General features: G+C 38.1%; 1 protein-coding gene across 9 annotated transcripts in view; it reads right to left on the bottom strand.

The window, feature by feature from the left end:
* The window catches only part of ENPP2 (ectonucleotide pyrophosphatase/phosphodiesterase 2), a 177,135-nt gene that overhangs the window by 82,766 nt on the left and 76,039 nt on the right, over positions 1 to 18,330 (bottom strand). For all 9 annotated transcript variants that reach the window (XM_072603207.1, XM_072603210.1, XM_072603214.1 and 6 more), the window contains exons 6-8: positions 15,649 to 15,746; positions 15,252 to 15,331; positions 14,135 to 14,254 (exon numbers count right to left, since the gene is read on the bottom strand). In XM_072603207.1, coding sequence (XP_072459308.1) covers positions 14,135 to 14,254; positions 15,252 to 15,331; positions 15,649 to 15,746 — 298 coding nt within the window. The remainder of the gene's footprint in view (positions 1 to 14,134; positions 14,255 to 15,251; positions 15,332 to 15,648; positions 15,747 to 18,330) is intronic.

Genomic DNA, 18,330 nt, shown 5'->3' with positions numbered 1-18,330 from the left:
TATTTTTTCTCTTATTTACTTTATTTTATTTTCAATTCAGGGAAAAAAGCAAGCATTTTCATGATACAGTACAATAAAAAGATGATTGCACATGAAACTGCAAATTAGATTTTAAACATTTGATTTAAATTACAACACTCGATATAGACTACTCCATCACCCCTGAATGGGCGTATAGTAGCCACTTAAAATTAATTACGAACCAACTCATGAATATTGATCTCCTGAAAAAGCAGAAAAAAATTCTGGGTTCACAATGCACATTGGATAAGCCTCGGTTACTTGCTATTTATCTCCCATCCTACTCATTACAAAGCAGATCCAAACTCCACAGGATGTTGACTTTGAACGATCACCCTCTAGATCCCAATTTCATACACTCAGAATACATCTACTATGTGTATGTATGTAGGTATATATTTATGTATCCACACAATACTTATATACAGAAATGTGCATATACATATATTTGCATATATAACCATATACATATATACACATATACATGTTTATATGTATGTATATATATTTTTCCAATTATTGTGGCAAGTGAGAGGAGAACTTTTTTAAAATTCAGGGTCCCAAGGTTCAGATCCTTTCTCAGTCTAAATGTGTACATCTCTATAGATTACAATCTAAAATATCCCTGGGCATGAGTATTTTCATAGTATATGTCAAGAGAAGGAAAAACACACACACATACATACATACATACACACACACACTCACACACACACATACACACACCACCACCACCACCACCACCATTCTTAGTCAAAGTGTGTTCCAACCTCTCTGGAAAGCCTCCTCAATATTTGTTATATTCTAAAAGAGAACCAGAGAAATAGGACCTCAGGCCAAGACAACATCAAATAAACGTCCTAGACCCAGGATCCTGTGGGAGGGCTAAGCAAACACTCCCCTGGTTGCCTGACCAAAGCCTGAGTTTCATGCGAGTGGCCAAGGAACTATATGCCCTATGTGGAGTGAGGAAAGGCAGAATACAGATGAGGAAAAGATTCCTTGACCTGAAGATTTGACATACACACATATACATTTGTCGTCTTACTTGTGCTATGTGTGCATGTGTATGCAGCACACACATATAAAATAGAGCGGTATGTATATTACATGCATACTCACATAAAATACAGAGGTAGAGGAAATACATTTATATGTGTATGCATAGGTTCAGAAAAAATTTTTATCATACTTTCACAGTGATAGACTAGCTAAGTTCAGAGGGGTTTATCACCACATTGCCTGCAGAGTGATCCTCTTTCTGTTCACAGAAATTCATAAAAAAGTTAGAGATTGGAATCTGTGCTGCTGAAAAGGTGTTCCCACCCCAATAATAAATATAAATCCTTGAATTATTTTCAAACGTACATATAATACATACACATGTACATACATACACATATACATACATACAATACAAACATACATACATGAACATACAATCAGACAGTCAGTAAGCAAATATGCTCTATACCTTTATCATGGGCCAGTTTGAATGCACTAAGTGCTAGGATACAAAGGCATTCCTACCATCACTCCACTCCCTCCCTACCAAAAAAAATCCCTGCCCTCAAGTCTCTGTAATTAAAACAATAATTATTGTTATAATTATAACATTTATATGTTGCTGTAAGGGTGCAATACACTTTATTTTGTTGTTCGGTCATTGAGTTGTGTTCTACTCTTCATGACCCCATGGACTTTTCCATGGGGTCTTCTTGGCAAAGATTCTGGAGTAGTTTGCCATTTCTTTCTCCAGTACATCCCCATTTTACAGGTGAGGAAATGGATGCAAATTGGGGTTAAGTGACTTGCCCAAGGTCGCACAGCTAGTAAGTATCCAAGGCCAAATTTGAACTCAGGTCTTCCTGACTCCAAGCCCAGTACTCTATCTACTGCATCACCTAGATGCCCCCAATACACTTTATATATGTTAATTAATTTGATCCTGACAACACCCCTCTGAGACAGGTGCTATTATTATCCCCATTTTTATAGAGAAAGAAACTGAAACAAACAAAAGTGAAGTGACTTGCTCAGGGTCACTCCACTTAGGAGAGTCTGTGGCAGGATTGGAATTCTGATCTACCTGACACCACTCTGTCTAACATACCACCCAGCTGACTGTACCCACTCCTCAAGGAGGGTACATTCCAATGGGGAGACAAAAATTAAATAAGTAGTTCCATACAAAATGAGAGTAAAAGGAAAGTCGTATTGGAGAGGAGGGCAGGGGAGTTGGGAAGGTAGACCAGGAAAGGCCTGGAGCTGAGTCTTGAAAACACACATACCCTCACTTATGGGTGCCATGCCAGGCCTCTATCCTAAAATAGGAAAATTTGAACAAGTTAAATGATACACCAAGTTAGCATCTGGAGCCACTGAACTTCAAACTGTTCTCTGGGTAACAGGTACAATGGTCAGGCTTGTCTCTGACCCAGTCTTTCATGGCTGAACCATCTAATGAACCGAAACAAGGTTATCCCTGATTAAGGCAAACCTAGTGCCTGGGAATCAGAAAGGAGTGAGACAGGGACATATAGCTTTGGAAGAGCCAAGAAGGCAATCATGCATTTGTAGAGTAAGTGGGAGAGAGAGAAAAGCAGCAGGAGGGAGGACTGCCACTCCCCCTGGAACAATGCCCAGTGGCCTGGCATCATGGAAATTTACCCAGCACATTTGGTGGAAACTATCCAACTCTACGATTTTACAACTACCATCATCAGACCACCTTGTTTTCATGTGAGTGCTTTAAGCCTTCTTGCCCCCCACTAAGAATCATGCCTTAGTGAGCCATGAAGATGACCCTGTGTTCTCAAAGGTGATGCCAGCAGAGCACAAGTTGCAGTAGCTCTTTGTGAGCTGAAAAGTCTTTGACTAGAAGCCCAATAGATAATTCATCTGAAGCAATGAGGTGACCTAGTGGATAGAGAACTGGACTTAAAGTCAAAAAGAGCTGAGTTCTCATCCTGCTTCAGACACTTACTAGCTATGTGACCCTGGACAAAACATTATATTTCTCTGTGTGTCAGTTTCCCCAAATATAAAATGGGGATAATCATGGCACCAGATCTCACAGGACAGTTGCAAAACTCAAATGACATAACATATGCAAAGTGCCTTTCAATCTTTATATATGCATACTATATGCAAAGTGCTTTGCAAACTTTATAAGTGCATAATATATGCAAAGTGTTTTGTAAACTTTAAAGCACATCTTTCAAGTGCCAACTAAATCCCATCTTCTAGTATAAGCTTTTCCCAATCCTCCTCCATTCTAATTCTTTCCTCTTTTGATGACTTCCAACTTAGCCTATATGTAGCTTGTTAGTACATAAGGGCTAGAAATCCCTTAAATGGGAGCTTCTTGAAGGCAGGCACTATCTTTTACCTTTCTTTGTATCTCCAGTGCTTAGCACAAAGCCTGGAACACAATTTTGGTGTTGTTCAGTTATGTCCAACTCTTTGTGACCCCATTTGGGGTTTTCTTGGTAAAGATACTGGAATGGTTTACTATTTCTTTCTGCAGGTCATTTTACAGATAAGGAAACTAAGGTAAACAGGGTTAAGTGACTTTCCCAGGGTCACACAGATATTAAGTACCTGATACTGGATTTGAACTCAGGAAAATGAGGCTTCTTTGACTTTAGTCTCTGAACTTTCTCCACTGCACCACCTAGCTGCCCTCTGGAACACAATAGTTACTGAATAAAATTGACCAATATAACTGTCTTCATCATCATTATTGTTATTATTAATTATTATTATTTAGCATCTGAGGACCAACTTAGCTACACTAAATAGAGGTCTTTTATTAGGTTTGCTAAAGGGTAATGTTTGTTGTTTTTGTTTTGGCCAGAGCTTTTGAAGATCATCTACTAAACTATAAAAATTCTGTAATGTGCTTTAGCAAGGAAACCTCCTCTCACTGAAGTACTGAATCAGTCATAGAGGCAGCTAGGTGGTGCAGTGGATAGAGCACCAGTGCAAGAATCAAGAGGACCTGAGTTCAAATCTCACCTCAGACATTTGACACTCACTAGCTGTGTGACCTTGGGCAAATCACTTAACCCCAATTGCCTTATCCTGGGTCATCTCCAGTCATCCTGATGAATATCTGGTCGCTAGATTCAGATGACTCTGAAAGAGAAGTGAGGCTGGTGACCTGCACAGCCCTGTCTCACTCAAATCAAAGTCAAGTGCAAGTCATGTCATTATTTCTCTGATGGCATGGTCTTCTTCAGCAACAAATGACAAACACACACAAATCAGTCATATTTTGCCAAACTCTTTACATACATTCTCTTCAAAAAAGACTGTTTCCCTGTCTCAATTGGGTTAGAAGAGTATTCATGATTGGCATGGGAGCTTTGACTTGCTCCAGTTCCCTCAGAGACCAGTTCATCCTTGCTCAGGCAGTCTGGTGGCAACCCCTGGCACCTGGGGCTTTACCATATTGATGCTAGACTAAGTGAGGATATGCAATCAGCTTTAGTCCTACTGTAGAGTTGGGTCTTCCAAATTTAAGAGATCTATCAGCCTCAGACACCCCAGTAACAGGAATTTCTGGAATGCATCCACACCATCAGTTCCTGAAATCATTCTTACAATAGTCTCTTTCTCATCTGTAAAATGAGATCTCTAAGATCTTAAGATTTCCTTCCATCTCTATAGTGATAAGCCTAAGTACAGTATGCTGCCTTCGATTCCAGGAGATAATTCCCAACAAATGGTTCAAGTAGAAGTATTTATAGGAGTAAGCTACCATTGTCTTTCTGGAAAGAAACTCTAAATTCAAAAGACCTGGGTGCAAAGCCTACTTCTGACATGTACTATCTATGTGAACTTAAACCCATATGGGTCTCAGTTTCCTTCTCTATAAAATGAAGAAATAAGACTAGAAGGCCTTATCCCAGCTCCAGAATTATGATCCCTATGATATAAATAAGGCATGCATCATTACCATATCCATTTGCTAGCTGAGAAAACTGAGGCTAAGGGAAGGAAGTTGAATTTTTTAAGGTAATGTAGGTCATATATGGTCATATAGATAGTTGACCCCTACTCAAATGCTTATTCCATTATACTATGATGCCTTTAAAGAAACCAAGTCATAAAGTGGCCAAAAGACTGAACTTAAAGTCAGAAAGACCTGAGTTTGAATTCTGCCCCAGATATTTACTATGTGACCCTGGACTAGTCACTTAGTCTCTGTCAAACTCAGTTTCCCAGCTGTAAAATAAGCATAACAATATCACCTCTCTCACAGGAGTGTCCTGAGGATCAAATGAGTTACCATATGTAATACACTTTCCAAAACTTAAAGCTTAATAATAATGATAATAAATTATATATGATCATATTACATATATATTACTATAATATTCTTAATTCCTCAATATTAATTATTACAAGCATTTATTAAGTCAAATAACTGTGATTCATTATTAAGAAATCTTGGTATTATATGGTATATAATTGTATTATATTATATTAATTAGTTTTCATTATCATTACAGAAATCTCAGGGATTCTATGATGTTCCAGCCACTCCTGAGCATTGGGCTGCTAAATTGATTCCACATGACCGCTTGAGCAGGAATCAATGTCCTCACTCTCCTGGTGCTGGTGAGCCCGCTTGGCCACAAACACAGGTCATACATCACAGACATCAACTGTTCTAATGGGCATGCAAAGCTTCATTCCAGGAGATTACCCTAAAGTAAAATCACATTAGCCCTCTGAGGCGAAGAGCAAACCATTCAAGGCTCTGCCAATATCAATCCAAAGGGTTATTCTTCTTACAAGACCCTCCACAAGCTGGCTCCAACTTCGATTTCGAAGCTTTATTTCATGCTACACCCTTTCACATATGCTATGTTCCAGTCAAACCAAAATAAATTAACTCTGAGGGAGGCAGATGCGGCATATGGAAAGAGTAGGTCATACATAGGCTCTAAATTCAGGACTCTTACCACTACCTAATGACTGCCTGAGTCTGTGACACAGTGGGGTATTTAAAGCACTGGACAGTAAGTAAGAAGGATGTGTGTTCAAATCCTGCCTCTAATAGTGGACATTTAATTTCTCTAAATCTTTGTTATATCATCAGTAAAATAGAGATAACATATTTTGTTGTGAAGTCAAATAGGATATTATACAGAAAATGCTTTGTAAACTTTTAAGCACTTTAAATGTCAGCTATGATTGTTATTATTATTAATAATAACTATTATAGAGCAATTATTCTAATCTCATTCAAAAGAGTTCATATTATAGAGACAAATCTTTATTCTGATATTATTCTTTAATATTTACTGTTCTATGGACTGTTACACAGGTGGGAAAAACAATTCCTTTTTCTGTAGTTGAATTAAAGTATGAGAATATAAGATAAGATAAAGATATATAAGATCATCTTCTTTAGGCTTGCGGAAGGCTTAATCAGTACAAGACATGTAGGTAGCATAACGGGTAGGAAGCTAACTGTGGAGTCAGGAAGATCAGAGTTCAGATTCTGGCTTAGACACTATTTGTGTGACCATTTAATCTCTCAGCCTCAGTTCTTTCATCTGTGGATAATAGAAGTCCCTACCCCACGGAGTTGTCATAAGAGTCAAAAACATGTGCTTGTTATTATTTCAGTCGTGCCTGACTCTTTATGACTCCATTTGGGGTTTTCTTGGCAAAGATATTGGAGTGGTTTGTCATTTCATTCTCCAGCTCATTTTACAGATGAGGAAACTGAGGCAAACAGTGTTAAGTGACTTGCCCAGGGTCACACAGCTAGTATGTGTCTGAAGCCAGATTTGAACTAGGAAGATGAGTCCTCCTGACCCCAGTCTCAGCACTCTATCTACTGTGCTACCTATCTACCCAAACACATATAAAGTGCTTGGCAAACCTTAAAATGCTATGCAAATGCCAGCTTTTATTATTATCTTGATCATCATCTGTAGTGAAAATATCTGGGTTCAAGTCCTAACTCTGCCTTTTTTTACCCATATGGCCTTAAGTGAGTCCTTTCGTCTCCCTAGGTCACAGTTTTCTCAGTTAGAGACAAATACTAGAGCGATTTCATGAGCATAAGAACAAGGAAAATCCCCTCTCCCCACACAGGTTGACATCTTCTCCACTACTTCAGAGTCATGGAGACTTTCCTAAGACCCCAAGAGTTTCTGTGTCTTATCCAGGGACACAGAGTCAGGTAAATAAGGATGCTAAAACTTGTAGTACTTGCCTAATAGGGCTGCTCTGAAGCAAATTTATTCATGTCAAGTACTTTGTAACTATTTTAATGTGAGCTGCTACAGCCTGTATAGCATTAGCTATTTATGATTTTTTTTGTCTAGTCCTATATTTCACTGGGCAAATAGGCAGTACAGAGTGCTGGGGTTGGAGTCAGGAAGACCTGAGTTCAAATCCAGTTGAAGACACTTCCTAGCTGTGCAACCCTGGACAAGTCACTTAACCTCTATTTATCACCACAGAAGGAAATGGCAAACTGCTCCAGGATCTTTGCCAAGAAAACCCCATGGACAAAAGTACACAGGGCCATGAAGAGTTGGACATAACTGAAACAACTGAATAACAAAAACAAATACTTTAATTGGTGTAAAGAGCTCTCTGTAAGGAAATTTCCTCTAACCACACAGATAGGGAATTTTCTACATATTTTAGTCTTGGAGAATTTCATTGAACGTTGAAAGGTCAAGAAGCTTCCTCAGGGAAGCCGATATGCATCAGAATCAGGATTCGAACCCAGGTCATCTTGACTCCAAAGCCACCTCTCTATTCTCTACAACACACTCCTTCTCATGTTCCTTCTATATTTCTATAACAGTTTAAATGCTAGCTATCCTAAGATCAAGGGACTTAATACCACCAACAATAATATCAGCATCTATATGATGCTTCAAGGTTTGCTACATGCATTATAAACATTAACAAATTTTAACCTTACAACACTGCTGTGAGGTAGGTGCTAATATCATCCTTATTTTACAGATGAAAACACTGAGATAGACAAGTTTAAGTAACTTGACCTCAGTCACGCACTTAGGAAGTGTCTAAAGCTAGATTTGAACTCAAGTCTTCCAAACTCCGGGTCCAACACTCTATCCACTCTGCTGCCTCCAACAGCAAGGAACCTTGGAGATCATCCAGTCCAATGCCTTCATCAAGTAAAGTAAGTAATGAGTTCCATAAATGGGAAAATACAGGTAGTATGCAGAAGAGCTGAGATTCAAACCCAGATCCTTTGACTTGAAAGTATATACTTTTTCTATAATACTACATATGCCTCTCTTTTGAGGCCAAGCCAATGTTACCTCCTCAATGAAATTTTCCTCAGTGCCTATCTCCTACCCACAAATAATACTAGTAGCCTTTGTCTTTTCATATATTTCTATACATCATCATAGATAAATAGATGTAAATACATATTAATATATTATATCATATGTTAATATATAAAATATATTTTACATATAATATCTAAATATATTTATATCTCTAACTATACATACATACATATGTGTTTGTATGTGCCTATAGGGTGTACCAAAATAATTAATGTAGTTTTAAGTTTTAATAGCTTTTGGAACATGGACACACTAGAGAACACACACGCACATACACGAGGGGTGTGTGTGTGTGTGTATGTGTGTGTGTGTGTGTGTGTGTATGAACATGCTTCCTCTGTCCCTCATTCCTACCTAGTCGTAAGCTCTTTGATAATAAGGATGATTTATCCATCTTTGTATCCCACAGGAACCTAGGAGAGCATTAGAAAAGGTGGAATTTGAGTTGAGTCTTGACAGAATAAAGAAAACTAAAAGTTGAAGGTGAGAAGAGAGAGTATTTCAGACCTGAAGGGACAGCTACGCAAAGAACTAATCACATGGAAAAGTAAAATGGAAACCTGAAGACCAAGGATGTTTCCTGGTTTTAATCCTAAGGCTTTTTCTCTCTGTCTTACCTACCTAAAGTCATGGTTTTCAGCCCTGTGCTCAAAATCAACATCTGAACATAAATAAGGCTAATAAAACTGCCCTAGCTCAGAGGCATCTTGTAATGAATAAGTCACATGATCCAGGAAGTCCTCTCCATTTTATTTATTCCCTTCTTTATTCCCTAAGGACTTGGGATCCAGTACTTGCCAACATGTGGCCATTTAACTGCTCTGGAATCACTTACTGTGAGCCCCAGCTAAAGTACATCTCCTTAAAAGGAGAGACCACACCTTCTGTTACCTTCATGTACCTCCACAGTCCTATGTAATACAACTGTAGGCTCATAGAGTTTCAGCTGGAAGGCATCTCAGAGGCTATCCGGGCCAATTATCTCACTTTACAGAGAAGGAAACTGAGGCCCATGGAGATGACCATTCATTAATGACCATGCCCAAGATCCCATGCATCAGAAACTTTTAGAGGTGGGATTAGACCCCAATTCCTCTGAGTCTAGAGCCAGTACTCTTTCCCAATTAATGCATAAGCACTTGATGATTTAACCACAAACACATGAAATATGATTTGTCTGGGTAGGCTTGAATATAGCACCATTGTTTTAATACCACTATCTTCTCTGGCTTCCTTTAGGTCCCAACTAAAACCCCCACCTTCTACAGGAAGCCTTCCCCAAGTCCTCTTAATTCCAGTACCTTTTTCCTATTCATTATCTTATATTTCCCCTGTATACAGCTTACTTTGTGTGTGTGTATGTATATTTTATACATATGTATATATATATATATATATATACACACATACGTGTGTATGTGTGTATCGCATGTGGTCTCCCTCATCAAACCATAAACGCCTTGAGGACAGTGACTGTCTTTTGCCTTTTTTTGTATCCCCAGTACTGTGCACCAGTGTCTGGCACACAGTGGGCACTTAATAAATGATTTTTAAGTGATTGATTTAATTTGACATCTCTGACATTCTGCTTTCACTTCAAAAGTGGGGGGGAGCAAAGCATACAGTTTTTAAATATCTTCATTCTCTTTTTCAATTCAAAATCCTTCCCTATGCAAAGAAAAAAGAAGTGCAAGAGCTAGTGAAAATCCCCCGAGGGAGGGTCCCCAAACTCCTGAAGACTTGGATTATTTATCAGAAATTCATTCTCTTTAGCAAAGGGGCAGACATCATTAGTAAAGAATACAGAAGAAACAACTTCTCCTGGTAGCCCTTCAAGGAGAGTGCGTGTGAGAGCTCTCTCCAAGACTCATCCACTTAACCCCATATGGTTATAATTTTGGTTTAAATAGGGGAAAAGTTGCTGTTCCAAGACAGTTTAACATCCATTCTCTCTAAAGCAATGTCTACTTTAGCCTTTATCTGCTATTCTTTTTCTGTCTCCTTCTTGAATAATTCACTTCTTTGGGAATTTTTTTCCAACTATTGAGCCATGATTGGAAGCATCCTTTAATCTAATCCATTGTTTTACCAGACCTGGCTACCAGAAGAATGGGGTCACCCATTTGAAGGTTGGCAAAATGGAAAAGGCAAGACCTCTCAAGACTGACCATACGGAAAGTAATTGGGTGAATGAGCTGAATCAAAACCTAAAACTGTTTTAGGGAAAAGTGCCTAATGACAGAACTCATAGCTAAATAATCAACGAAGGTGGAAGATGAGAGATGGGTGACAAGAAATATTATTTTCTCAAACAACAGGTGCAGAAGTAGCAGATTTGCCTAAGATTATGGACAATGTGCCTAGTTTGTGTTAAGGTAGCAGGCTGGGGACATTACTTTTTTCATTTGACTTTTATCTCCATGTGATCCTACTAGTGAAAAGTGATCTAGTAAGTTTCATGAGAGCAAGAACTGTTCCATTTTTGCCTTTGTATCTCCACTTCCTGGAATGAACCTTACACATGGTAGATGTTTCATAAATCATTGCTGAATTACTCTTTGACCTCCTGTTGCTGTTGCGTTATGTCCAACTCTTCATGACCCCACTTGAGTTTTTTACACATATCATATCTATTAGTCTGTAAGCAATTTGATTGAAGAAATGCTGTTATTTTTCATCTCAGTATTCCCAACACCTCTCCTTGTATCCTGTGCATAATCAATGCTCAATGAATATCTGTTCTGCTATTTTGAAAAATTAAGTGTTTTTAAATTTTATTTTATTTTTAATTTATGGAATACAACAAGCATTTCCATAACATAGTATAATAAAAAAGATGATTTCACTTGAAATTATAAATCTATTATGCTCAGTTTGTTTTAAGATAAATCCAATTGAACATGTGTTTGGCAGCCATTTTGCTTCAAGATGATGAAATAAAACAACACATCCAATTTAGCTAGGTCTTAATTTCTTTAAGGATTTATGTTTGGTTAAAGCCTGTTGTTGTCTTCTTGAAAAATATTTGGAAAACAGACAAACAGGAAGTGTTCGAGTAGCCAACTTGAAACAGTGACCTCATTTTGTTCGCTTAGTTAGTACTACACCTCCCGTCTGATAGTCACATCTACAGAAGCGCTTAGAGTGACTTCTCTTCTTCCTGAGTCATGTTAAGCCAAAGGAAACAATGTCAATGCTGAGGCAACCAAACACATCTTGATAAAACTGCCTTTTATCTCTAGCTTTGGTGTGTCCCCAAACAAGTTTGGATTCCACATTGAAGTCAGAAAAGAAACTAGGTGGTTATGTTTTAACAGAAAACTATTTAGATAGAATTTTTAATTGACTCTTAAATGGTACTCTTTCATGAACCTTGCTTGTAAAAATCTAACCCATAAACAACATCTCACTATGATCCTAACTTGGGCCATAAAGGTGCCATGAGAGTATATAGCATTACTACAGACAGCAGAATCAGAAAATCCATTGAAAAGAAGCATTGAACACGAATGAACAGGGAAATCTTCCATCACGTTTATTTTAGTGGAAAATCTACATTTTACATTTGCCCACTGACCTTCTATTCTGAAACCCCACTATTTCGGGTACAAATGGCAGTTTTTTTCAAAGTGGCTGTTCAGTCATTTCAGTCATGTCTGACTCTTCATGACCCCTTTTTGGGGTTTTCTTGGCAACTATACTAGAGTGTTTTGTCATTTCCTTCTCCAGTTCATTTTATAGATGAGGAAATTGAGGCAAATTGTTAATAAGTGTCAGAACTCAGATCTTCCTGACTCCAGGCCCAGTGCGCTATCCACTGCTCCACCTACTTGCCCCATTTTTCAGAGTGGTGTTTTAAAAGGAAAGGTATATTTGCCCTCTGTTTTCTCATAAATACCTATGAAGTCATGGCAAATAGTTCTGGATACAATGTATCTTCTTAGTGACTCTACCTGAATGTACACAATGTAACACTCTTATGGGAATTGTATCTCTGGTCTCCAATGTCAAGCATTTGAACTCTACTCTCTATGAGCAATATAGTATCTATGTGTTTAATCTAAACCAATCCAACAACCATTGTTAAGTACCTACAACTAAGAGGGATCAGGAGATGGTTCCTGTTGGAGATGGTGCCTAAAATGATCCTTAACAGAAGTTAAGGACTAACTCTGAGGCAGAGGCAAGCCATACAGAATGGTATGTGCTGCTGTGTATTGGATTTCAAGCCAGAGGTCCTGAGTTTAAATCCCAACTCCCAGTTACTCCCTTGTGACCCTAAACAAGCAAACCACTCCCCTATCTTTGCCAAGAAAACCTCAGATGGGGTCACGAAGAGTCGGACATGACTGAAAAATGACTGAACTGACCTTAAGCAACCTCCTTAATTTCTCTGGCTTTCATTTTCTCATATGTAAAATGATGGGGCTGGACTAAATGACCCAGAATATCTCTTTCCATTTGAAATCTGTGATCCTATAATCCCACATGCATTCTGGCTATGGAGAAGAACCCGTACAAATGTCAATAGTGGGAAACAGAATACTGATGTCAAGGAAGAGTTAAATTGGCCAGTTTGGCCAGATTGTAAAGTGCACAAAAATGAATGATTTGAAATAATTCTGAAAAGAAGGACTGGAGACAAACTATGAAGATTATCCTCAGAGGCAGGAGGGAGTCAGTGATAATCAGTGCCTCATGAATTCTTGAATGAGGGAGTGACATGGTCACATGGTTTTTGTTTTTAGAAGATTATTTTGGCAGGCCTGTGGAGGATTGATTAGAGAAGGTAGAAAATGAAAGATAGGAGCCTGTGTAGGAGGATACTGCAATAGACTGAGTATGTTATTATAAAAGCCAGAAGTAAGATGGTGGCTATGTGAGTGAAGAAAAAGGGATAAATACAAGTGATGTCATGGGGATATGTGTTAATTTGTTTCCCATTAAAGCAGGTGGGTTACATGTACCCCAAGTCAATAAGAAAAGATTTTATTGAAGTCAAATAAATATTCTGTACTTCAGGAAGCTAGGTAGTACACTGGATATCGCCTCAAGCCTAGAGTCAGGAAAACTCATCTTCCTAAGTTCAAATCTAGCCTCATACACTTCCTGGCTATGTAACCCTGGGCAAGTCACTTAACCCTCTTTGCCTCAATTTCCTGATCTGGAAAATCAGCTGGAGAAGGAAATGGTAAACTACTCCAGTGTCTGCCAAGAAAATCTCAAACGGGGTCATGAAGAGTCAGACACAGCAGCAGCAACAAAAACAACTTCTATTTTACTTTCCATTTTGTTGATTTAAAAAATCTGAGTGTGGGGGCGAGGGATGGTAATGAAGGATTCCTTAAGGTAAAATCAAGTTAGGGCTACCTTTATAACATTTAAGGTGTACAAAGAGTCATTTCATTCAAAGAGAGGAATTCTATTAGAGAACCCTATGCACACAGCAATGGAAGGAAGGAGACATGGGAAGAATCAAATCTTACCTCTGACATATACTTAGGCATAACTAAGAGTAAGTTACTTCACTAGGGCACAGTACCACTGGGTAAGAGCTTAATAATCGCTTATTGAATAACTGATCAACCACTCAGTGCCCCATACTTATTACCTTTAAGACAATAAATTGCAGATGAATTGCCAAATGTTGGAGGGTATTTCCAAAATGGGACTTCTCAAAATTATGAAAATCACAGGTGTGAGGCAAAGAAAACCAAAATTTCCAAAACACAGCAAAAACTCAAACTTACTGGTTGGCCTCCCCACCATCTGTGATTAAATTTCTCTCGTCCTCGAAGGTGGAAAGTAGCATCAAATACAGGATCATACATTGAATTACCAACAATTCCATGTGATTCAGGGTAAAGTCCCTGTAAAAAAATGGAGATGCATTAGTAAAATTTCCTCAATATGCAAAAAGTTAGGAACAATTCTAATCCAAGAGTAATTACTTTAGAAAGTTGTGCTGTGATATACATAGATATATGTGTGAATACATACAAGCATATATGTCTGTATACACACATACATATACACATATGTGTATTGTATGCACATATATATGTATGGATACTGATACATCCATATATACATACATGTATAGGTATACAGATGTCTCAAATTACCTACTTATTAAACAAGAAAACATTTATCCCCATTATAGATATACATAGAATAGTAACTTTAAAATATATAAATTTAGGAATGTTCTAAAGATGCACTAGCCATACTCTTTATTAAAGAGGGTAATAAATATGGCAGTAAGCAATGTAAGAGTGGTGAACTAGAACATAGACATTTTTCATTTTTAATTAGTTCCTAAATTTTGGAGCTTAGTTAGAAATTCTTTTACTTCTTTTAAAAGTTTCTTCTCCCTTCTAACTCTCTTTTCCTTATTTTCTCAGTACTCTTATCCCATCTACTACCAAGCAACCAAAAATGGTGGGTGCCTGAATTTTATAGAATACCTAAGATTCTAATTATACAATTAGCAAAACATAATTAAACTTCAAACTCAGAGGACAAGCAACAGAGCCCACTAGGTTTGAAAAACTAAATATCCCTCTTAGTCCTAGTATAAAGGACTTTTCACTAACAACCTTTTATTTCTAACAAACCAACACATTCGTTTAGTGAGGAATATGCTGAAGGGTTTTAGCATTTAAAGTCAAAGTGAATTTTTTTTATTGAGATTTAAGTAAAAACTACTGCATTGCCATAAATTACAGATGAAAGAATGTTTGAAAACATGCTAGTTTCTCTTCCAACACTATTTATCAGTTCTTAAAAACATTTTTCCCTTTTAAATAATCTCAGTGTGAATTCTTCCTTTGAATATATTAAATATATCCTTTTAAAAAAACTTACAGTTGCCAAGGTATATAAGTTAGGGAAGGTTTTTGTAGGGTAGACAGGTCTCATGTAAGGAGAATGTGTGCCACAAGATCCTGAAAACACAATTGTAGAGGTTAAAAATGGAAAAACATACAACAGGAAGATGGAACAATTCCCATTTGCATGTTCTTTAAAAAGCCCTTTTTACAAACTCTTACAAAACTACTAATAATTAACATGTACCATTTCTACTTTATCACGTATTCGTGAGTTTCCAATTCTCTTATAACCATCATATCACAAGATATCTAAATTCATTTCATTGTACAAATAGAGTAAGAGGAGTCCTATCCATAGATCTAAAGCAGCTGGAAATTAAGTGAACATGTAGGCCAGAGGTGGTAGATGTGAAGACAGTAAAATTGCTTACTTAGTTTTTCAATGTTAGGCATCACCTTGCTCCCTTTCTTCATGTAGGATGCACGGAAGCCATCCACAGAGAAGATGATTAATGGAGGGCGCACAAACCTTTTAACAACAAAACATTTTGCATTAGAGAAATGATTTCTACCATTTCAATTATGTATACTAATTGTGCGTTACTAGAGGGGCCTAGATAGAAAAGCAGGGAGAAAGCTCAAGAGATCATTAAAGATTAGATGCCCTGGAGGAGAGGGGGAGGGGTACTAGAGGCTGAAAAGCAGTAAATGATAGTTGGGACTGATAGAGAAAGGCAGCAAAGAGCTATGGAATGCATTCTTACTCCAGACTCAAGAAAACCTAGACATGGCCCAACGTACTATGCTAAGTTAGGTTTTGTGAGTTCTTCACAAGCTGAGTAGGATCCCTTTAGCATAGTGGCAATGTGGGATGCTATGTGGCACAATGGACAGAGAACCAGCCCTGAAGTCAGGAGGATCTGAGTTCAAATCTGGCCTTAGAAACTTACTAGTTATGTGACCCTGGGTAAGTCAGTTAACCCCAAATGTTTCCCCTCCACCCCCCAAAAAAAGGAATAGTGGTATCTATCAGGACCCAGCATTAACACATACCTTCTGGGTTGACAATATTAGATCAGGTTTTTACTACATAAGAATGAAATCCAACCTGTGGTCAATTCAGTCCAGTTCTTTGGGTCTATGTCTATAATCAAGAATGAAGACAGGAACTAGATCTGTGATTTTATGGCTATAGACAACTCCTAGGTGATGAATCTCTTTGTTGTGAGGCAAGATGGCACCTTCTCTGAAATTTCTTTTCTTAAAGAATTGCCTAGGTCATTGAGAGGATAAGTGACTTGTCTAGGGTCACATAGCCAGTAACCATCAGAAGCATGAGTCTGACCCTAGTCTTTGCCTCCAAGATTGGCTCTTTGGTCACTACACCAACAAGGTTCTGCCATGTTTATAAATTATTTTCTCTTCAGTTTGGGGAGAGGGGGTTCTGTGATTTAAGCAGCTTGGGAAATCCCTCCACAGATGCTGATCAAAACACCACCCCACCCATGACTCAGTAGAAAATAATACCTAATATTTAGATAGTGCTTTAAGGTTTGTAAAGTGCTCATTTAATTGTTAGATGGTCTTCAAGAGTTACTTTGAACAAAACAAAACAAAACAAAAAAACTTAAGCTATCGTAAACAGCCAAACAGGTGATGACCCTCTCCAAGATTAGCTAGACTGGTTCTTGGACAGCAAGTATACACAGGCCGTTGCTAGGCCAGTACACAAAGCCATTACTCCTCCATAGGATCTGCCAGAACTTTTGCTTCACTGACTTAGCATACAAGAACTGAAGGTCACAATCATTTCAAAAACTCTCCCCAAAATGCCACAACAAAGTCCATGTCACACCCTGATGTTCATAAAATAAACACAGCAACTAAGTTTCTCAGCTGTGGACTCTGGGCCTAAATACATTTAGAAAAATTGTCACAAGTTTCCTAAGTTAACCCATCAACAAATAATGTTATTATTAATAATAATGAGATATGGTGGGCAGAGAGACAGCTATGGAGTCAGAGAAACATGGGATCAGGCCCTGATACATCAGTTGTGTGACCCTGGGCAAATCATTTCAGTTCTTAGTGATCCATGCCACTCTCTAAGACTATAAGCTACAGGACAATTTCTGACTTGTATTGGTACAAGGCATTTCCTCGCTGGCAGTTCCCTACACTCCTGAAATCACAAATGGAAACAAAATAATAACAATGAATTATCCAGAACTTCTAAGGTCTACAAAGTATTTTCATAATAATTCTTCTGTAAGGTAGCTAGTATGTATGTTATTATCCCCCATTTTACAGATGAGGAAATTAAGACTTAGGAATCAAATGACTTGTCTCTGGTCCTACAGCTAGGCAATGTTTGAACTAGAATTCGAATCCCAGGTCTCCTGACTCAACTTCCACCATCCTTTCCATTATACCATGTTGCCTTTATTTTATTGTCCACTTTCCACCACAGAAGACGATATGCTAGGTACACTATTATTACAGACTATACACGTTCGTATAAAGAACCAGAAATGGTCCTATGCTGATCACATTTAAGCTGAATGGACCGCCAAAGTCTGGAGGTTCGCAGAGACAATGCCTCAGTGGTCCAAAGAGTTGGCTGTATCTATTTGTAGCTCTCCTCTTGGTAAGTAGAAATTCTGAAGCCAAAGGTATCCTCCAGACAAAGAGCTGCAGCTCTCCAAAGGGGATCACTGCAAAAACACCACCAGGAAAATTTCCTTCCTTCCTTAATGTTGCCCAGAAGGCTCCTATAAAATTAGTTAACATGGAACATAGTGGATACAGCTGGTATAATGGAGAGAATGAGGGACCAGGAGTTCATGAAGAGTTAAAATCCTGCTGCAGATATTTGCTAGATGGGTGACCTGGGCAAGTCACTTGACCCTTGCAGCTTCAGCTTCCTCATGTATAAAATGGGAATGAAACACCTTCCTTGAAGTATTGTGAAGATCAAGTAAGAATATGTGTAAAGTGTTTCACAGACCTAAAAGCATCATCATCATCATTACGATCTTCAGAGGACAGCAAGAAAACTACAAATTTCATAAAAATGTACATGGATTTTAACCTGTGACTAGTTTATTAATATC

The sequence above is a fragment of the Notamacropus eugenii genome, chromosome 4, assembly GCF_028372415.1.
Source record: "Notamacropus eugenii isolate mMacEug1 chromosome 4, mMacEug1.pri_v2, whole genome shotgun sequence".
NCBI lineage: Eukaryota > Metazoa > Chordata > Mammalia > Diprotodontia > Macropodidae > Notamacropus > Notamacropus eugenii.
This window is presented reverse-complemented; position numbering and strand designations above follow the sequence as displayed.